This window comes from Poecilia formosa, unplaced genomic scaffold (genome assembly GCF_000485575.1).
Source record: "Poecilia formosa unplaced genomic scaffold, Poecilia_formosa-5.1.2 Scaffold49, whole genome shotgun sequence".
NCBI lineage: Eukaryota > Metazoa > Chordata > Actinopteri > Cyprinodontiformes > Poeciliidae > Poecilia > Poecilia formosa.
In genome coordinates this window covers 963,178-985,394 of record NW_006799988.1, presented here as the reverse complement: position 1 = coordinate 985,394, position 22,217 = coordinate 963,178, and the positions used below count along the sequence as shown (strand labels likewise).

Below are 22,217 nucleotides of genomic sequence, written 5' to 3'. Positions count from 1 at the left end.
ACAGGGAAGTGCATCTGCAGAAGATGAATGTGGCGGTGTGCGCTAAGTACTGCAAGATGTTTATATGTGCAGACTGGAGACGCTGGCTGCCCCAAACTGCATACCTTTTCCCTGACGTGGAAGCATTGCAAATCTTGTCAGAAGATGAGGGTCCACCGAAAAGGTTAGGGACACTTTACAAGATATTGGTTTCTTTTGCATTTGTGGTATATTTAAATTTAGAGATCATCTGTTGTGGATTAGTTTAAAGACAGGAAATGCAAAAATGGGAAATATTCCTACAAGGAACTGCTGAAAACAGAGAAAAGGGGTAAAAAAAAACTGGCTCAGAGGCTTTGTGCATTCCTTTGGATTTTTATGGAATAACGGTCTCATGATGAAAGCCTTTATTGAGACATTTCATAATGCATGTGTTAATGCATATAAAGAGACCCAAAGCTGCTAGAAATCCTGCAGATTTACTACGAGAGCCTGCAAAGAGGGATGGATCGTTACCAGATGTCCCCGTTTTCTCCCACCCCTCTTCCCTCTTTCCTTTCAGTGATCTCAGTGGAAAATCTGATTCCAAGCCAGACTTTTTCCTACAGTCCCACACTGAAGAGCACAAACATACGCACATATGGCAACAGCAGTCATTCGGCATCCAAAGCCCTCCCCTCATCTTCAACCCTCCCCAAGTTAACACGCCCACGCCTTTTTCTTTCCCCCCTCCGCACATATATCCCAATTACTTTTTTTTTTTTCCAAACTAATTTCCAAGATCAACACTTCCAGAGCACTAGATGGCGCTGTGTCTCTTTCTGGTCACTCGTTAAACGTAGTACGGATTCCACTCCACACCGCTGTTACGCCTACTGTTATGTTCAGGTCAAGTCTGGACACCAAAGTGAAGCAGGGGGGCGGGGGGAGTCTACACCCACTCCATCTTCCACAAGAAACCAGAGCGTTTCAGCAGAATAAGACAAAATGACTCCTTGATGCTTTTCAGCTGTTTCTCATTAAGCCTGATAGATCCTGTTCCAGTGAGCATCTCTTTTTTTTTTTCAGCTTTGTAGTTGGTTTTCGGCATAAGCCGTCCGTGTAAAGACATACCTGTCATGTAAAAGTGGAATGAAACCCAAATTTCAGACTGACAAATTAAATTTTCTAAGTACGTTACAGCTTTTAAACCTTTTTATATATATTTAGCTTCTGTGTTGAAACGGCGCCCTGAAATCTTGCGTCACTCTTTTGTTTGTTTTATGGCCTGGCTACCAATCCCAGTGAACTCCCATGTAAAGAAGCCGTCCAGTGTCGTATTTTCCGTTCACTAACATTAACAACTCTGCTGCAATACATTTAGTTTTCTCACGTATGTTATTTTTCAAGGAATCTGATCAAAAACCTGACGAAAACAAGAAAAAAAGAGAAATGTTCTCAGAATAACTCTTAGCAGTTACTTCATGTCAGAGGAAATTTGTTTTTTTTGGAGGATTTATATTTATAATTAGCAAAACTAGTCCTATAATAACATCAAATTGTTTGATAAATTGTCCCACTAATTATTGCAATAAGCGATAATATTGTTGTTTTAAAACCATTTTCAAGTAATTTGTAAGATATAAAGATGATCCAAGTTCGCCCACTTTAATTAAAGAAAAGTAGACTTTAGTTGTGTAAAGGACACTAGAAGATATTTAAATATCCAAAATAAAACAATCAAAAACAGTACATAAAACAAAACAACAACAACAACAACAACAAAAAACACACACAACCAAAACCATAAACAAAATGATTTGTGAAGTCTCTGTAAAGAAAATTGACCTTCAAAATTAATCAAAATTAAAATGGTCGAGCTAATTTGAATTGATCGTGCGATGAATTGATTAATTGCTTAAAATCTCTGTTATGTGGCTCTACAAGTGACAAACTGTGTAAAAGGACGATTTTACAAAAATCTGCCTGGCAGCTTTAAGGAAGTTTGCTCATTTCTTAGGAAAGTGTAAACTTTTTCTCCCCCTGCGCGCTCTGGCGCATCCACACCCAGCCATCCTTCTCATGGAAAGCCTGGGAACTCCTCCTCCTCCTCCTCCCTCAGCCACACCGTGCGCTCCTCTGGTCCTCCTCTGCGCGCTCTGGCTCTTCGCCCCGGACAAACTGCGGCGGGGGGAGCGCTCGGTCTCCAAAAAAAGTTGGCCTAATTCTGCGTAAAAGGAGTCCGAATCACGGGTCGGGGAGGTTCGGCGTTTGGTCGCTTTGTGGGGACTTACCGGAGCGTCGTATGATCGGGTTTTCGGGTTGATTTTGTTTTCAGCTTAATCATGGAGACGCTCAGATGTCTCCTCGCGCTGCTGTGCGCTCTCCTGGCTGGAGCGCAAATTCAGATCCAACAGCCCACCTTTGCGGGTAAGTCTGCTTGAAATCTGTTGCGCTGAACTCAGAATGTCCTACTTGGTGTTTTAGACTTTCAGCTGCATGTGAAGTTTAGCTCACTGTTGTCACGCTTGCTGCAAGGTTAGATTTGCTAAGATGCAGCCTTTAAAATTATCTGCAGAGTCGCAAAAGCATCTGAGTGACCTTTCTGAACGAGTTTAGATCACGTGTCAAACTGAAGGCCCGGGGGCCAAATCCAGCCCGCCATATGCTGTCAGTTGTGGGCTTATATATTATTTTACCAATGAAATCAAAGCAGTTTTTATCTTGTATGTTGCCTCATGGCATAAATGTGAAAAGATGTTAAATATTACTTAATTTTATGATTAATTTTAATAACATTTGAACAGGGGCAGTTTTATTAACACGTTTTGCCAAAACCGTCCCTTTGAGGACATTTGTGGTCTCGATATGGCCAAAGTTGGAACTGTAGTTTTGCAGCCCTGCTCTAGTGGTTCATACCAGAGTGACACCTGCTAAGAAAAACAATGCTGAAAAATCTGCTTCAGTTTCTAAAGTGTGATGAAACCTTTCTAAATATGACAAAATAGCTCAATGAAACCTAAAGGGATGCTATGCTACAGGCTGTTGGCCTGCAGGCTTTCCGTGCTTCAGGTCATGTCTGGCCTCAACAAACAGCACAGAGAGAATGAATTACTGTTTTATTCCGTCTTCTTGTTGCTGGGGAGCTAAACGTTGACATTTTTCTGCTTTTTTTTTTTTTCTTCTCGTTTCATTGGGTGATATTTGTTTTGCCCTGTGAAACAGACTGTCCCGTTGACCTTTTCTTTGTGTTGGACACATCTGAGAGCGTCGCCCTCAGACAGAAGCCTCCCAACTTTTATATCGACCAGATCAAAGAATTCACCAAACGCTTCGTAGATGAACTCAAGGAAATGTAAGACAAACACACGCACACACGCAGACACGCGCACACACACACACACACACACGCACGCAATGGGAACACAAACATTACAGAAAACCAAAATGTCACCATGGAAACAAAGTGAAAATATGGCAAAATCCTTTGATCTTTGTGTTGGGCCTGATTAAAGGCCAACATTTGGCCACGCCCACCACTGATGAGAGGAACTCTGGACTCTATACGGTTGCATTGTTCCTGCCCCTAAATTTTATAATAGCTTAGCAGCTTTATTCTAATTTATTTGGCTGTTTTAAGGCGTCACATTATTTGTTACATGTTACATGAAGGTTAAATAATTGTAAGCACCAGGAAAGATAGATGGGGCAGCGGCTACCTCTGACCACCACCAGTCTGACACTCAAATGTTCTTATTAAGTTATAAATCTTGGTTTATTTATCACTCTTATACTGCACTCTTTACTGTTTTTGATGCCCTGCACACCACAGCCCCCTTCGTATATGATGACAGCATCTGTATCACGCTTTTAGATTTCTTACTGCATGTTTTATCTGTAAATAGTTTATATTCAATCAATCAGTCGACATAATCTCATCTGAGGTTTGTACTTGTTTGCTTTTAGGGTTATTGTATGTAGATTTCACATTTAATTATTCAAACTCATGTTTATTGTTATATCTAATTTTTTTTAACACATTTTCTCTTTGTTCCAATGTAAATACAGTTTCAAACTGGGCAAATCATATTGTTTGCTCGGCTTGCATTCATTTCTGTTATGCCCAGCTATAACAAAAAGCATTTCCCTTCTTAGAGTAATACCTACTCTAATCTAATCTAATCTAATCTAATCTAATCTAATCTAATCTAATTGAATCTAATCGAATCTAATCTACAGTCATGTTCAATGAATTAAAACGTCATTCAGAAGATAGCTTTTTACAGTCTTAATCTAATCTGATCTAATCTACAATCGTATTCAATAAATTACAACTTTATGGAATAAATAATTTATTTCAGTAACTTATAAAATGCATTTAATCTGAAAAACAAGCCTCATTGGAACACATGTTATAATTTACAGAATTGCACTCTAATCTAACCCAGTGTAATCTAGTTTAATCTAATCTAATGTGATCTGTTCTAATCTAATCTATAGTCATATTCAAGAAATTACAACTTTATTCAATTGATCGTTTATTTCAGTGACTTAAAAGATACACTCAATCTGAAAAACAAGCCTAATTGGAACTCAAATTTGAATTCGCAGAATAGCATTCTAATCTTATCTAATCTAATTTAATCTAATCTAACACATGTATGTCCCCTCTCTGCAACCAGTCTCACCTCAGTCTCCCCCTCTGTCCTCCAGGCGCCACCAATGTGACCGCGTCCTGATGTGGAACTCAGGAGCTCTGCACTACAGCGACGACGTCATCCTCGTGCGAGAGCTGAGCGACATGCGCACTGATCGCCAGGCCCTGAAGAACGACATCGACGGCATCACCTACATCGGCAAGGGCACCTACACCGACTGCGCCATCAAGAGGGGCCTGGCGGAGCTGCTCGTCGGGTAGCGGAGACACGACACGACACGCCTGCGCTGGAGAAGATGACGCCTCTGGTCGTATCTGACCGTGTGCTTGCACTGTTGCAGGGGCTCCCACTACCATGAGAACAAGTACATCGTGGTCGTGACGGACGGTCATCCCATCACTGGCTACAAAGAGCCATGCGGAGGCGTGCAGGAGGCCGCAAATGAAGCCCGGCAGCATGGAGTCAAAGTGTTTGCTGTGGCCATCTCACCTGACCAGGAGGTACGCAACACTCACACGCAGCCAGAGTCAGTTCTACATGAAACAGTCCTTAACCACCATACTTTATCTCAACATCTAATTGAAATACACAGCTGAACATTTCATGTTAAGGTAGTTAGAATTCTCAAAATGTTATGAATTTCTGCTTCTGTCTTCAGATGTTCAAATACACCAAGTTTCAGTTTCAGTTTTATTCATATACCAGTGGGGAATTAGTTTGCAACAAAATACAAAAAGCATAAAACAGGGGTGTCCAAAGTCGGTCCTCGAGGGCCGGCATCCTGCATGTTTTAGTTTTCTCCCTGGCTTTAGACACCTGCATCAAATGATGGCTCAGTAGAAGGACTAAGCAGAACACTGACTTCCTGAGGAGGTTGTTACAACCACGAGGGAGAGAACTAAAACATGCAGGATGCCGGCCCTCAAGGTCCGACTTTGGACACCCCTGGCATAAAACATCCACCAAAGACATTGCATTCATTCTGATAAAACGCTTCATAGAAGAAATAAATCACGCCGTAGTGCATTAAATGGGTGGCGCTCTCCAGATTCAGCCTAGCCTTAGCTCTCACATGCTTGGCGTATATTTGTTGGAGCTGGGCTCGCTTCTCTCCAATTATGTTTCTTGCCACATTAGTGAGCCTCATCAACCTGTTTTTACTAGACAAGGTAACCAAACCAAGCCAATAACAATAACAAAGAACAGATTCAATAAAATACGTCAATAATAACTTTAAAAGAGTTCAGTTTCCTTAAAAAGAAAAGGCTAACCTTTTTACACACTGCATCCATGTTTGATTCAAAGTTCATCTTATTATCAATGACGGTCCCCAAGTATTTGTACTCTGTTACAATTTCGACTTCCAAGTCGTGAATGACTGTTCAGTTGGGATTTCTGAAAGTCGATGGACATATCTTTGGTTTTAGATGCATTAATTGACAAGAATAAGTTCTACAGCACCTTCCTCAGTTTAAGAGACTCGTTGTAGCAGATTATTATGCCTTAAGTAGGTTAGGAAACACCAGAGGATGATGACATGGATTTGTAAGCCTCTGATAGGTTAATTAACAATATTTGAGTTAAATGAAGGAACTTCTTGGCAGGTATTTTAAGGCATGTGTGACATCATAGGGTAAAACAAATAGCCAAGAAATCAGGAAGTGTATTGTGTGTCTCCTCAGATCAGGTCTAATAACATGGAAAAATTCAGCAATCATACAGTTCAGAAAGGAGGTGGATTTTGGATCCCAGCGATGTAAATGTGTTTTTGTGTTCAATGTGTGCATCAGCGCCAGAACAAAAGCAAAAAAAAAAAAAAATTGTGTATCACGTAAATGCGTCTGATTTATTTTACCATTAGAGGAATTTTTTTAAGCTTGTGTTGACATTTAAAACTAAGCTTTGTGAAATTCCAGATGGTTTTATTTTATATATTATTAAGTTTATAATTAAAACCAGATACAATTATGACTGATTTACTTCATGTTTATGCATTTTGGAGAGAGAGACTCAGTTTGTGCAAATACTGTGGAAAAATAGCCTAAAACATAAAGCAATATTAGACGTGGTATGGCTGTTTCAAAGCAGTTTTCTTCACAACATTGTGGTTGATTTAGTGTTTTTCTGTGGCATGCATCCTGGACCAACATAGTGGAACCTTCTTGATAACCTGTTACTAGCTGTGATCAGTTTAGATCGATTAATGAATTTTTTCTATTTTGTTTTTATTTGTTTATAGAATGAGTACAAAGGAAATTAAAAAGTACTTTTGCCAGTTAGCAATTTGCAAAGCATATTTAACAAAATGATTCAAATAATTACAGAGATGACTAAAGACTTCACTCTTGATTATTTTTTCTACAGATAGGATTTACATGTTTCTGGTACGTTAAAGAACTAAAGTCCACACAATGTGGGAAACCTCTGCCTCTTGACGCCATGTGAACTTTGTGAGGCCAGTATGCACATTAACGATAGGATCGTTTCCCATTTCATAAACATTTCTTCAACGAGGAAAACACTGTTTTGTTTATCTGTCTGCAACATTGTGAACTGAGCTATGTGGTGAACCAAAAACACCTTCCACTAAATCTTATTTGTCCATTACAAAGACAAAATGAAGATAAGAGTGAAGTAAAGATCTGAGAGGTCTGGAAGGTTGATAGTACAGCAGATCTTTAATGTATTATAATGCTGAGCTGTTCAGTTATTTATAAACTACGAAGTTTATTCTCTGAACTACTGGGAGCCAGTTTAAGGACCTTAGAACTGGTGTGATGTGCTTTGTCTTCCTGGTTTTAGCGAGAACGCTTTCTGGATCAGTTACAGCCGTCTGCTTGTTGTTTTAGGCAGACCTGTGAGGACACTGTTCCAGTAATGAATACGGCTAAATGTAAACGCATCAATTAGTTTCTCTAGATCTTGATGAGACATTAGTCCCTTAATCCTGGAGATGTTCTTCAGGTGACAGAAGGCCGACTTTGTTACTGTCTTTATGTGGCTCTGAAGGCTCAGGTCTGATTCCATCACCACACTCAGATTTTGGGTACGATCGGCAGTTCATGGTTGTAATAACTAAAGCTGTGTGTTGACTCTAGATCGTTCCTCTAATGGTTCAAAATAATAACTTCAGTTCTGTTTTTGTTCAGCTGGAGAAAGTTATTTCACATCCATACATTGATTTCTTTGTAAGCAACTGTTCACTGCTTTAATGGGTTCATAAAACATGGTGATTGTAATGTAGTTGTGCATCATCTGCATAACTATGCTAACTAATCTTATAATTTGAGCTAGCGGGAGCATGTAGATAGTAAATAAGAGGAGCCCCAGTGTTGAACCTTGGGGTACCCACGTATGAGTTCTGCCAGCTCTGATAAAAAGTTACATATTGACATGAAAAAATTCTTGTAAGATTCAAACTAATTGAGTATTGGACCAGAGGGTCCTACCTGACTCTCCATTCGTTTCAGTAGTATGTCGTGGTCAGCAGTGTCAAATGCTGCACTGAGGTCCAACATAACCAACACTGTGGTTCTTCTACAGTCTGCATTTTTGTTGATGTCCCTGAATACTTTAATGAGGGCAGTCTCAGTACCGCGGTGAGCCCGGAAACCAGACTGAAAGACGTCAGAGCGGTTGGTCTTTGTTAGAAAGTTGTGTAATTGTTGAATGGAAGACTGAAGATATGCCTGTAATTCTGCAGTAGCGATCAGTCCAGATATCCAGATATTTTATTTATTTATTTTTTTTTCCCAGTGGTTTGATAGCTGCTGTTTTTAAAACCTGGGGAGAAATACCTCATAAAATGGAAGGGTAACACTTTATTTGAAGGGGGGTGAATAAGACTGTCATGACATATCACATGTCATGAACATGAATAAGCCTTCATGAATATTTATGACTGTTGTCATAAAGCGTCATTCGGTAAATTATGACACTTTTAATACAAAGTTTTTAAAGTGCAATCAGTAATACTTTTTATAACAAATTTATATCAGTAATGATTTATTGGTTAATGTCAAGTTGTCATAACAAAGACATTTTGAATAATGTCAACTTTGTATTAACAGTGTCATAATTTACCGAGGCTTATTAGGCTTATTCATGTTCATGACAGGTGTTTATGACAGTGTCATGTCAGTCTTATTCACCCCCCTTCAAATAAAGTGTTACCGATGGAAGAGATTTCTGTCCGAAACAAATCTGATGCAACGACGGGCAGAACTTTCTTAACTAAAGCCGTAGGAATGATGGCAAGACAACAGGAGGAGCTGAAAGGATTTATAATTTCTTTTAGTTGTTCTTTTCTTTGCTTTAGTCGGTAGAATTGCGTCATTTTCTCCAGATTGATCTTGATGGGGCATGACATTGGTAATGGGGCTTGATATTGATGTTATGTCAGATAGTATAATTTTCAGAATTTTCCTCAGTGAAAAAGTTAGCAAATTTATTCCAGATTCTGGTAGAGTGGCGTTAAAGAGATGTTGTTAAGTGGACAATTAGCACACATTTTTCTAACTATTTATTTCTTTTTCTTCACCACAATGTTCCCATGTTTTTTTTGTGAGCTTTAGAAACTAACCCGCTAAAAATATTCATCCATTGTGGACCTTGGAGGCAGAGAAACTGCATCCAACAGGTTCAATGTTTTGTTAACATGTAGAATTTGCATGTATGGCACTTAAATTATAATATCCCTCCAAATATTGAATACAGGCAGTCGATACACATGAAAGTGCACACATTTGTCGATATGTTGGAAAGCTATGATATGCATTATCTACTCCATTTCCCCTAATGCAATGATGTTTGATTTATTTGTATTTTGTACGTATGTCATGTGGATTCTTCTCTGAGGGCTACTTCAAATCCAAATCTTACTGGTGCAAACAAAGTACATTAGTGAAATTTTTATCTAGTTTCTACAAATTTGATCCCGTCTCCAAACTTTCTTCCTGCTGTGTAAACATTTCTACATAGAAGCTAACATCTCATTACAGTCACTCTACAATCACAGGTACAGCTATAGCAGCTCGTTCAGATGTAAAGGTAAATAAATGTCTCTCTCGTTTTGGTCTCACCAGGACACCAGACTGTCCCTCATCGCCACAGACCAGACCTACAGGCAGAACTTCACTGCTGCGGATGAAACCAGATCAACAAAGATGAAAACTATCCGAACCATCATCGACATGATTGTATGCTTTCTTTTTCATTACTTCCTACCTTAATAAGTTGAATTTGCATCGAACTGATCAATTTCTATTTCTTTTTCTTTACAGACAAACGAGACAAAGGATGTGGTATGTTTCTCTGATGACATCTTGGTGGTAGAAATGTACTTCATGTTTAGTATTGCTAAACATTCGTGTCTATAGTCTTAGATTGTAGTAGTCTAAAACCAGGCAGCCACTAAACACGACTAGCTCCTGAGGTTCATCCTTTAGCTTGCTAGCTTAAATCTGCCTGATACATTCTGCAGCCAGCGAGGTAAAGTAGTACATTTAAGGATTGTGGTGGTTCTTGTCAGTGCCTGGACCCAGTCAAGCCTGACAGGAAGCAGGGAATGGTTGCTAAGGAAGTGTGTATAAAGCCAAAATTACTTTGAAAGGCTAATTAAGATGGCTGCGATAACGACTGTTTTGGCTTCTTTTCTCCTTCCCTTAAAGTGACGGTTACATTGTAGACATCCAATGTTGTTTATCAGCCTCTTCCTGTTTTCACGTTTCTCTTCTCTTTCTGCAGTGCTGCTCCTTTGACTGCAATGTAAGTATCCATGCTTTAGTCTCTCCCCAATGTGAACTCTTATCTTTGTTCTGTGTTGTATTCAGCGAGTATCTTTGTTGATAACTGCAGGCTCCTGGTGGGCCAAAAGGACCAGATGGGGACACTGGCGCCAAGGTGGGTCATCTGTCATTAGAATGGAAGCCAGTGGAAGGCATAAAACATGAAAACTCACAATTACTTTTTCTCCTTCTTCAGGGAGAGATGGGGCGACCGGGAATGCCAGGAGAGAAAGGAGATATCGGCCCTGTGGTAAGTCGCTAACATGCCTGCCAGATGAGGGAGATGTCAGCACATTTTCCTGAATCTGTTTGGCCCCATGAGATGAGGTAATTTGTGTATATCTTTGTCACAGGGAAACATTGGTGATCCTGGTCCAGTTGGTTACAGTGGGATGAAGGTAAAGTTCATGAAGGAGCTCTAAGCCCGACATAAACACTTTTAGCTTTATGATATCAGCCTTAGAAACTCTTATTTTAACACCATTTCTTCCAATTTTTTTTACATAGTTTCTGAATCTATATGAATGACTTGTTGGTAGATTTGGCGAATTCTGTTGTCTGAAACTAGATGAAAGTAAGAAGTCAGTGTTTACCTTCAGAAACTTGCAAACAGCTAAAGATTGATGTGTTTTCTTGGTCTTGTGCAAACAAGGAACAGCAATCAACACAAGCCATGAAAAAGTCATTGAAACCACTGCAGACAGCATCAGACAGGCTAACTAGGCTAACAGCTAGCATTAGCAGAGTCAAGTTACAGCTAAGTACAACTAACAGTTTGCATTAAAATATTTGCTTGTTGACAGTTGCTGTAATCATATTCAGTTTTAACTTCCTGTGACATCCGAATGTCAACAGTGATCGTTTTATTTGGCTCAAATCAGTGTATGTATGAAGGTAACGTCAGCTTGCTACATGGAAATTTAAGCTGGTCAACTTCATTTCAGTTCAGTAACGTCCCAGTATAAATCAGTTCACGATAGTCAGATTTACTGTAATTACAAACATTTAACATTAGGGGTGTAAAAGTGCATCCAGCTCTTCATACCGCATGACACTGGGTCCAAAAGACAGAGATGAGACAAGATTTTGGTAATATATGTGGAAAAAATAATTATCCGCTTATTGGTTTTTAAAGACAGACTCAAGGTTTAGCAAATGAAACTTTTGAGTTAAGTAATATGTAGAGTATTGCAGTCCAGGTTTGATATACCACAGTTTTTATGGCTGTCTAATTCAAAGGTGGCCGTGCTCCCAAAAAGAATTGAAAATGCTCCTGTCTGTGTTTGCCAGTATTGGAAAGAAGAGTATGGAGTCTCTGTCTTGACTACAATTATCCACTTTAAGTTTGATCAGTGTGTTCCAAGTGTTTTAGATTTTAAACCAGATATGATCCAACACAGCCCAGACTCATTAAAAACCAGTAAAAATGTAACTTAACCACGAGAAAGCCTTGGGACCAACTTTAATATTGTTAAGCTAAAAGCTGAAATTCTGTAGAATATGGGACGAGTCCGTACTCTACAACCCCCGGGCCGTGCAAGAAATAATTAAAAGCTGAAATTCTGGGATAATTCATGTCCCAGCATGCGACCCAATATCACACCGCAGTTTTTGTGATCGTCTAATATGAAGGTGGCCGTGCTCCCAAAAAGAATTGAAAATGCTCCCTTCTGCACTATAAAAGAAAATGTTTTGCTGTGGCTAAAGTAAAAGTCAGATAAGTCCAGCCAAACATTAATAATCCTTACTAGAATATGACCATTTCTAAATTTAGGAACTATTCTGCCCTGAAACAAAATGACATCTGACCTTTGTTCTTTCTCAAAGAAAACTTTGTAGTTAAATTCTGAAATTAATCTAAGATGGTTAAAAAGTTTGGTTGGTAAAAAAAAAAAAATAGAAGAAGTTTACTCAAACCAAAAAGCTGCAGCTAATGGGAAAATTGACTTAATGACAGTAGCCTTAGAAATCTTTGATTCTGTCTCATAATATTTTTACAGGAAAGCTGCAGCTTGTATTGCAGCCCCTGCTCAGCAGGAGCCACATCCTTTCAAACTTAGATAAACTGTAAAACTTAAAGCACCATGCAACCATATTCATATCTGTAGCCCATAATAACAGATGCTAACAGTAACTGGACAGCTCTTCATAGGAAAAGATTTGCTTTGATGATGTGGTGTTTTAATATGTAGCACCATAAATTCTCCAAATCAAGCACTTCATTTCTAGTCCAGGACAGTAACATCTGAATCCGGTTTTATTCCAAAGAAATGTAGTCCGGATCTGTTTTATTTGATGACTACATATTTAATTACTACATTTTGAAAAGAGCTAACGTCTCTGATTTAATGAGTTACAGGATGTTTACGCCAACACTTGGAGAAGATGTTATGGTGGCAACACTGATGTGTGTTTTTGTGCTTGTAGGGAGACCGCGGTCCAAAAGGAGAGAAGGTACGGTCACATATGACGACTCTCATCGTTTTACGACATCCTGAGCATGCTCAGTTCTGATTCTTGGTGTTTTTTTTCTGCAGGGTGAGAGGGGCCACAAAGGATTCAAGGTAAGCTCATCCTGATGGTCTTACCTTTGACCTGATGATGTTTTCTAGCTATAAAACTCATTCTGATTTCCATTTCTTCCGTCTGTTCTTCCTTTTCAGGGCGACAAAGGCCAAAGAGGCCTGGATGGAATCGATGGGCGTAAGGTAGGAGTGGGCACAAGCCGCTGCCGCTCATCCTTTTCCCGTTTCTTTGATGATTGCGTTCCAGCACGTGTTTCTGGTTTCATTCTCATCAGGGTGAAGCTGGTTTCCCCGGCCTCCCCGGCTGTAAAGGCGCTCCCGGATCAGATGTGAGTTTAATGACTTGACCCCAGAGTAATCCTGTTGCCATGGTTTTGACTTGTTCTCTCATCGCATTCGAGTCACATGTACCATATGGTTTGGATTGTAGCCAATAGGGAAGAAGCAGGAATTTCCCAATACCATCGGCAGCCCTTAGGTGTTGTTGGCCAACGAAGGTTTTGAAATCTCTGAAATCAAGATAAGCTCAAAATAGTTGTGATTGTGGTTAATAATTAGGAATTGGAGGATAAATGATACAGAGATTGAGATATGAAAAGTAAGGTGTGCGTTTGTATTCGGGTTATTTTACTCTAGAAGCTCAAAGTATAATTCAGAGGAACGAAATACCTCCAGAAATGACCTAATTATTAAGTACAGTCCACCAAAAGAGTACTATGATCTCAGTATAAATCCAGCTGTTTCCTGAAGGATTCAGATGTTTTTCTAGGAGCACAGCAGATAAACAGGACTGAAGTTTAACCTTTAACCTTACATGGTAAGGTTTTTGGGGTGACAATAAAGGGGTTAAAGCAGGGCTAGGTCATAAAACAACAACTAAGCTTTGAGTTTCTCATTGAACTCTGTTTAATTTTTCATCTGAACATGGAGAGAATATAACATTGGCTTTTACACTCTTAATTGCACTGACTGAACAAATTATTGTTTTTTTTGTTTTTTTGTTTTTTGTTTTACATGTTTAACCAAGCTTGTGAAATTTAAGTTTGCTGTACTGGTACAGAGTTATAAAATTATTTTATAATTCAACACATTCATGTTTGTGTTTTAAAAAGAAAGAAAGAAAGAAAATAAATGTTTTAAGTCAATTCAGCTCTGTTTTTCTGTATTAGATCAGTATCGGTCGATACTGCGCCTCCGATATCTCTATCGGAAGTGGAAAAAGTGGATCTGTGCGTCCCTGATATCAGTATTAAGTTGAGCTGGAAACCTTCAGTAGATCAGACCTCATTCTAAGAGATTTGAAGGACTGCAAGTACACAAATACAAACACATCCAGACAAACCGCTTCCGGATCCGCCCGAATTCCCCTTTGTCTACCGATTAGCTACTAGCCACAGTTTCATGTTCAGGAATGTCCCTTGCGTCTGTCTCCCATACGGTCGACACGGGCGGAGGCCCTCGCCCCTTTGATCACGGCTCTGTTTACATTTTCTGCTGTCAGACTGAATAAATGAAGCCATACTGTCTCGCTGTAAACAAACTCGCACATGAGCTTATATGATCATCCAAGTGGAGCGGACCCGACCTCGTTTAGGCTCTGTCTGCCGCTCGCTGAAACCGTCTCTGTGCTGTTGCGTCTCCAGGGTCAGCAGGGAGAGCCTGGACCGAAGGGGGACCCTGGTCCTTACGGAAGAAAGGGGGAAAAAGTGAGATCTGGTTATTTCTCAATGATAAATGTCCCAGATTACTTTTAGGTTGTCACTTTTAAGACTCTCGGGTTCCTCTTTTAGGGAGATCCAGGAAGAAACGGCGAACCGGGACGACCCGGAAACTACGGATCCCAGGGACGTCCGGTGAGTCCAGAGAAACGCTGGAGCGTGACTAAACACCGAGCTGCCGCTGTCACACTTATCCAAACGTATTCTCTGTGACAGGGCGAGCCGGGCGGCGCCGGACCTCCTGGAGACAAAGGAGAGCGCGGTGACGACGTAGGTGACATCACTTCTTCCTAGGGCTATAATAGCTTTGGGTTTTACATTAGCAAAACTAGCTAGTGTTGTTGTGGCTTTTCATTCAGTTAGCTTTATTGCGTTTTTATTTCTTATCAGTTAAACTGTTTAGTTTTACTTTAGCTTTTTTTTAAGTTACAGTAGTCATTTTAGTTTTTTTCCTAATTGGTAAATTTTTAGGTTGAGTATTGTATTGTGATCATTTATACGTCGATCAACAGAAGATACGATTTTCAAAAATTGTTGAACAACCAACGGACTCTGGTGTTTTCTCCCAACTTTTGCCATCGCCATTTTGTGGGCTAGCGTAGCATAGCACAGTCCACAAAATGCCATAGACATGAATGGCCTTTGCTGCTAGCGTAGCATAGCACTCTTTGCTATGCTATGCTAATGCCGTAATTTGCCAACAGCTGACGTAAACTGCTTGTGCGAGAGGACAAGGGGAAGAATAGATTAATATCTATAATTTCAGTTTATTTTAGTTAGTTTGATAAACACAGTCCCAGTTAGTTATAGTTTTTCCACATTAACTGTTGTTTTTATTTATTTCAGTTAATGAAATTTTTTTTCTCAATTCCAGTTTTAGTTATTTCATTAGTTACCTACAATAGCCTTACTTCCTCCCACCCACTAACACAGCCTTCAAGTCCTTTAAATTCAGTTAATTTCCTGTATTTCTGTGTTTTTCAGGGACCACCCGGACCGGATGGCGCTGATGGAGAAGGCGTTAGTAGAATTATTATTGACGTGAACTCGTGAGTTTGCGTTTCAGAGGACTCTGGAGTTTACGCTAACGTCTTTGAAATCCTCCACAGGGACAAATCGGAGAGAAGGGGGAGGATGGTTCTCGAGGAAATAGAGGCCCGAGAGGAGAACCCGTAAGTTACTATGGCGGCTATAACGAGGCGGGTAAAGTAGCATGCACGTTCCAGATCGATTTTTGTCAATTCTGAGAGATTCCTGTCAAACGCGGTTCGGCCACTGAGCCGAATCAACAGTAAGAGCGGCTGACCTTTACTGAACAGGGGTTTGTAGAGTTCCCTGCTGGTGCATCTTGTGAAGATCAGATCTATGTGTTTTGTTTGCATTCAGGTCTATTAAGGTTGTTCTCTTTCCTGCCAGGGTGACCCGGGACCACGTGGAGAGCAGGGGAGAGAAGGCTCAACCGGTGCCAACGGAGAGCCTGTAAGTCACACGAAAATAAGCACAAACAGAAGTTACATGCATCCTAGATGGGCCACCCTCTATTTCTTTCTTTTGTTAGATTTTTTTTCACCGCTTAATGGAGGTAGTTTCCTTCCTTACTCTGTAGAGCTGGAGCTCACACGTTTGATGCCCACTCCTCCTGTTTCCCATCCTCGGTGTTCATCTCCTCGCTCACTCTTTCCCCTCTGACTCAGTTCTCCACCTTCTCGAGCCAAACTCTCACTACGGTTTTCTTAATGAGGCACCAGGCAGAGTAATAATAATAAGACATTACCAGCATTAGCCGTGGTAACTTCCGTGATGTCAGAAACTCTTCAATGGCTCTTTTCTCTGGGCCTCCTTTCCTCATTGGAGCTCAGTAACTACTTGGCACCTGAATGGTCTTAAAACATGGAACATCTGAGTAGCAGGGGCTGGCCTCCTCCTCCGCTGTGAATAAAAAAAAAAGAAGAAAAACTGCAACCGCATTTATGTTCACACCCAAATTGGCTTCTGCTCTGATTCAGGACATTCCTGGTGTTGAAGATACAACACAAGCGCTACTGAATGCTGACGCCTGTCGTAATAAATCAATGAATCTCATGATAGATTAAAACGAGCTCAATAATTTTCATTTGCGTGATTTAGTGTTTTTCTCTTTTCTCTCTCTTTCTACCAAAAATTGGATGGCAGAAGTCTTCAGTCTGGTGCTTTGGTCTCAACTGGCCCTTTTTTTATGGATATTTAAAATGTCTTCCAGTTCCAGTGTTAAGTCTTTTGAGAATGTCTTCTTGTATTGTTATATCATTTGGATTTTGTTACTTGTTATGGTCTCAAAACAACGTTACTGTTTATCTCAATAACATCTGGGACAATTTGTCGTCCAGCAAAGTTTGTTACCGTGACAGCCAGATCACATATGGAGTGTATCCACATTAAAACCACAATTTTTTCCTAAAGTCACCTCATCCTGGAGACTTTAGGAATCAAAAGAGAACATGAATTGTTTGATTATTCCAACGTCTCACTGCCTGGATTTCTAACCAAACGGCCAGACAGATATTTAAAGAGGAATGGCAAAAGCGATTGATTTTAATGAAATTTAATTGAATTGAGTTGAATAAAGTGTATTAGCAGTGGTTGCCAACAACTGCAGTCCATACTATGGTGGAATATCAGCTCTGCTGCCAAGAGCTGTTAGCATGCTGTGAGTCACCATGGGGTTCTCATACAGAAACCAATGAATCAGAGGCCTAAACAGATTTGTTGCAAGACTGGCTGCTACTGGAGAGCCTCAGCACCACCATTCACAAGACACTTTGCATTATTTGAGTTGCGACATTTAATTTCCCCTTTGCACCAAATAAAGTATTTTTTAATTGAACTGAATTGAGTTGAATAAAGAGAAACAAATGTGCCAATGCTCCTAGTCATTACTGAGCACAGCAGGTCAACCACAACTGATGCTATTGTGTTACTGAATGTAACACAATAATGTATTGAATGTACTCTAACATTTTCAACAAAGATTCATTTTTTGTTGACGTCAAAAAGCTCAATTTTAGTCCTATCTAAGAAGCGTATGCTAGCAAGGCAGAAAATGCTTTATCCTGCCATCACTACGCACGAGTTGGCATCAAATCGTTGCTATGGCGACCCCAAAAACCTCCAAAAGCTCTTTGGAGGTTTTTCGTTTTACCTCCAGTTGTAAACACAACTTGTGCTCAGAAGTTTTTCTATCTTGTTTAGAGTGCCAGATAAATATGGGTTAACTTCTCAAATCCCGTTGCTTTAAGACGTTTTCATTTCTCCTCTGGTTGTGCTGTAGTCGCGGGGAAGTTTAGATGAACAGCTAGTTTCTTGTAGCTATTTTTGGATTTACGAAAACCACACATCTGCTCAACATGAACAAGATGTTCTCCTGAGAAACGGGTCTGTGGGATCTTTATGTTAGCTCGTCTCGTTGTTGTACACAATTAAGCTGTCTTTCATGTGCTAAGTGTTTTCGCTGTGGTTTCCAGGGTGAACGAGGAAGAAGCGGCCCTCCTGGCTACAGGGGAGATGAAGGTCCACCAGGACCAGAGGTGGGTCTCGCTTACTGTTGAATTCTTGAAAACACAAAAGGCGCATCTTCTTCTTTCTCGTGGCTGAGCCTGCTTTAACCTACATTATTTCGTATATTATTTATTGAGTATAGTTTTATAATCTACACATTTACTTCAGTAATTTTACTTAAAGCATCTACTTTCAGAAGTATTTTTACGATGCTGTGAGGTTATTAAGAAGTATTGCAACTCTCACTTGAGTAAAATTTGTGGATACTCTGTGAGTAAACTCACTGAATGAAAATTTACCAGACACAGACACACACACCTGCAGTTTTTGTTAAGGTTTCAGAAGTGTCGTGTTGAAAGAAATTGATTTGGAAAATGTTTTCTTTTGCCTAATTTTACTTTGTAATTATATTATTTATATGAATTATTTTCAGTTTGATCTTTTAAAATACCAAAATTTCCGTCAGGTTATGTAATCTTTAAATATTAAATGATTGATATCTTGGTTAGTTACTCCATACGTCAGTAGCCTTTTTACTATTTTAGCACTGTTTTACTCTTACTTGAATAATTTCTTGTATATCTTCTTTTACTTGAGTAAAAATACATTTAAGTGGTGCTACTCTTACTTGACTCACCTACCCACAATAACAAAATGAAATCTTGTTTTCCCAGATTTTTGTTAATTTATTTAAAAAGAATTTAAAATTTTCCAAATGATAGATATATAAATATTCACACTTTGAGCTCAACTCCACTGATCAGCACTGAAATGCTTCTGCAGCTCATTCACTACAGCAAATCCAGCCGCCTGAGGACGACTTGGAATTGAGCACTTTTGTCTATATAAGGTCTTGCAGCTGAAAGGGTACATGAGCGCAGAAATCAAGCAATGTCATCAAGGGAATTGTGTGCAGAGCCCCCAGATTGTATCGAAGCACAAACCTGCGGAAAAACACAGAAAAATTGGCAGCATTGATTATCCCACAAAGCCATTTATTCCCCATTACTTGGAAGTAAAAGTCTGGAACCACCAGGGACCTCCCAAGACCTGGCCACCAGACAAACTGAGTCATCAGGGAAGAAAGACCTTGATCAGAGAGATGACCAAGAATCCTCTGGAGACTTAGGAAGGACCACAGTGGAGATAGGAAACCAATTAGAAGATCGATCATTGCTAATGTACTCTACCAGTCACGTCTTTATGGTAGCAAGCTCTGAAGTGTCCAAGGGTGCATTCACACCCGCCCTGGTTAGTCCGCTTCAATAAAACTCTAGCTTTGTTAACGTCACAGTCTGGCATTAGCGGGAGAAATGGCTTGTGGTCTTTTATGAAATCCTATAACTGCTTAACCCTTGTATGTAGAAATGGGGTCCAACCGACCCCACACACGTAAAACTTGTATCATTTGCCATAGTCCTCTACGTTTGCCCAGTCCTCGCACACACAAGGGTTAAATCTGACACCGCTCCATTTGTGTCTACATTTTGTGAAGAAGGACCTTGAGCTCAGTGTCTTCTGAGGTTTTCGTGTCATTTCCTTCAGTGGATCTTGGTGCAGCGCCCCCACAGGCGAGGAGGTGAACATCTTTTTCAAAGGGTTTGGTTCGTTTCGGCTCAGTGCAGTGTGGGAGCGAATCGCACCAGCTGAAAATGTAACAAATGTTGCAATTTTGGTCCCTAATCGAACCCAGTCTACCGGACTATCCGGTAGGAAAATGTCAAAAGGACAAGGAGAAACAAATTTCTCTGCTCTTTGTTCTGATGTCCATTTCTTTAGGAAATGAGTTCTCTGTTCCAAGAACAACTAAAATCTCTGCCTATCTGCGCTACCCCCCCAACCTGATTGAGCTTCTTGTGAGCCACAGGGGAAAAGAGAAAATGGTTTACCAAACTTGTAGACACAAACCCTAGAAAACCTGAGGCTGTTGTGCTTTACATCATGTTATAATGTTATTCCTTCTGATTCGTTCAAATCCTTTAACTTCCTGTGGCAACTATTCAGGGGTGTCTAAATACTTACTCCTACAAAGCTCCTCCTATAGCAGTCTCCAAGTGTAGCTTGTGCCTCATCTGTGCCTTCCCTACTGAGCTCCTCCAGACTAGCGGCAGCAGCATTATACTAACTACATCTCGGTGAAATACTCCTAAGAACAATTTCAGTGGCTTAATAGAGAAATGTTGTGATGACATTCTGAAGGCAGTGTCGGAAGGAGCAGAAGCTTCTTAAAGAAACAGAGACGCAAATTTCAAGGTTCAAATTAGAAAATGAAATTTCTTCATGTTTGCTATATAACAACTAAAGCTAACATAGTTACTTGATTGTGCTATAAAATGGCACCAAGTGCCTGGAAAATACATAATACTGCCCCTTTAAATGGTATTAAAAGATTTTTTTCTAAGTCAACACACATCTGAGAACAAGTTTTCACTTTTTCCTTTTGAACTAAGCTGACTCAATTGTAAACTAAACAGCTTACTCATCTGCAATCTGACTCACTTTGACTATCATTTTTAAGAGAATTCCACTCAGACTGCTCTGAGGATCGGTCCGTAACATCACAAAACGTTGAAAAAGTGAAAGAGCGTGAATACCTTCTGAAACGGTCAAAGCTCGGTTGCTAAGGCTAACACATAAAAACTCCAGTTAAGCTAAGCTAAGTTTTTTTTTGCTGCAAACTCTCAACACTCCTTATCCCGCAGCCTTACATGCCAGGAAGTTTATCAGATTGCAGTTTCTGAATTTCGCAAAACGTTTCTCCACTACAAAAGCAGCAGGTTAAAGATTAAAACAAGAAGACCCCATCGGTGCTACAGAGTTTCCTTATGTCACTCTGATGAGAAGACATGTCAAGAAGTACTCAAGATTTTTAACATCTAGATTTCACTCTACCTTTGCTTTTATTTCCCAGGGGCCCAAAGGACCGAGAGGAATCAAGGGTGCAGCAGGGGACAGAGGCCCAATAGGGGAGAGGGTGAGTCGGGGGAGACATTGAGATTAAACGTCCACCGTCTGCCATGGATCTTGAAAGTTTTCTGTTTGCTTTATTTCAGGGAGTCCCGGGTGAACGAGGAAATGGCACTAAAGGCTGTCATGGCTTCCAAGTAAAACTTTGCTCATTGACTTTGCGTAGCACTCATCTGGTATGCGAATGAGAACGTTATAAACATTTCTGATTCTCTGTGTTTGTTTGTAGGGTTACCCTGGGCCCCGTGGAGACCCCGGCGAGCCGGTGGGTCGACGTTTGAATTCATGTTTTAGCTGAATATTTCAACAGCATATTCCACATGGTGGTAGTTTGTGATTAAGGAAGGAGTTTTAGCTGACCTCCGCATAAATTTGTTTCAGGGTACCAAGGGAACTCCCGGACCCAAAGGAGACGATGGAGATCCTGGAGATTCAGGCCGAGATGTGAGTCAGCCTCATACTTTTTTTCCTTTGTGGACTTTTTTTCTTCACTCTGGCTCTCGTTTTATCTCATTGGCCGCCGTTGCTGGCAGGATGAGAGTCGTGTTACTTGATTTATGAAAATAAATAATCCTCGTTAGCTTCCTTTATCACATATAATGAAAATAAACAAATGCTGTTTTTCTTTGTATTTAAAAAGCTGAAGGCCACCTGGCCTTCAGCTTTTTTCATAGTTTTTTCAGCCATTTTTTCATAGTTTTCATAGTTCTTGTTATTTTCAATGTCCATCCATCTTGTTTCCACACGGCCCTTCTGTTCTGCAGCTGGAAATCCTTTTTTTAGGAACAACTGGACACTTTTTGTGTGAATCTGTGCGCCAATAGGGCCGACGGCTGTGAGCTGATGCAGCTGTGTATACGCCGTCGTCAAGGACACCAGGAAATGAGCGGCGGCGATGGAGCGTCTGCATTTCTTTCCGAGTGTGTGTGTGTGTGTGTGTGGGTGTGTGTGGATCAATCAGCTTACATGTTCCAACGCTTCAACCCCTCGTTCAACTCAAGTGGGTTTGCATTGAAATTACTACATATCCCAGGTTTTAATGTTGCGACATGTAAACATTTCCACGTTTGT

The 22,217-nt window shown here is 40.2% G+C and overlaps 1 protein-coding gene across 1 annotated transcript in view; it reads left to right on the top strand.

Annotated features, from left to right (window-relative positions):
- Positions 1-2,080: 2,080 nt before the first annotated feature.
- Positions 2,081-22,217, top strand: part of col6a1 (collagen, type VI, alpha 1) — a 34,725-nt gene continuing 14,588 nt past the window's right edge. Inside the window, exons 1-25 of the mRNA XM_007552530.2 lie at positions 2,081-2,388; positions 3,184-3,313; positions 4,672-4,872; positions 4,957-5,116; positions 9,701-9,814; positions 9,899-9,919; positions 10,362-10,382; positions 10,473-10,517; positions 10,599-10,652; positions 10,756-10,800; positions 12,830-12,856; positions 12,940-12,966; positions 13,066-13,110; positions 13,203-13,256; positions 14,571-14,633; positions 14,718-14,780; positions 14,862-14,915; positions 15,630-15,665; positions 15,755-15,817; positions 16,062-16,124; positions 18,146-18,208; positions 21,091-21,153; positions 21,233-21,283; positions 21,376-21,411; positions 21,528-21,590. Of these exons, the coding sequence (XP_007552592.1) occupies positions 2,304-2,388; positions 3,184-3,313; positions 4,672-4,872; positions 4,957-5,116; positions 9,701-9,814; positions 9,899-9,919; positions 10,362-10,382; positions 10,473-10,517; positions 10,599-10,652; positions 10,756-10,800; positions 12,830-12,856; positions 12,940-12,966; positions 13,066-13,110; positions 13,203-13,256; positions 14,571-14,633; positions 14,718-14,780; positions 14,862-14,915; positions 15,630-15,665; positions 15,755-15,817; positions 16,062-16,124; positions 18,146-18,208; positions 21,091-21,153; positions 21,233-21,283; positions 21,376-21,411; positions 21,528-21,590 (1,647 nt within the window). The 5' untranslated portion in view covers positions 2,081-2,303. The remainder of the gene's footprint in view (positions 2,389-3,183; positions 3,314-4,671; positions 4,873-4,956; positions 5,117-9,700; positions 9,815-9,898; positions 9,920-10,361; positions 10,383-10,472; positions 10,518-10,598; positions 10,653-10,755; positions 10,801-12,829; positions 12,857-12,939; positions 12,967-13,065; positions 13,111-13,202; positions 13,257-14,570; positions 14,634-14,717; positions 14,781-14,861; positions 14,916-15,629; positions 15,666-15,754; positions 15,818-16,061; positions 16,125-18,145; positions 18,209-21,090; positions 21,154-21,232; positions 21,284-21,375; positions 21,412-21,527; positions 21,591-22,217) is intronic.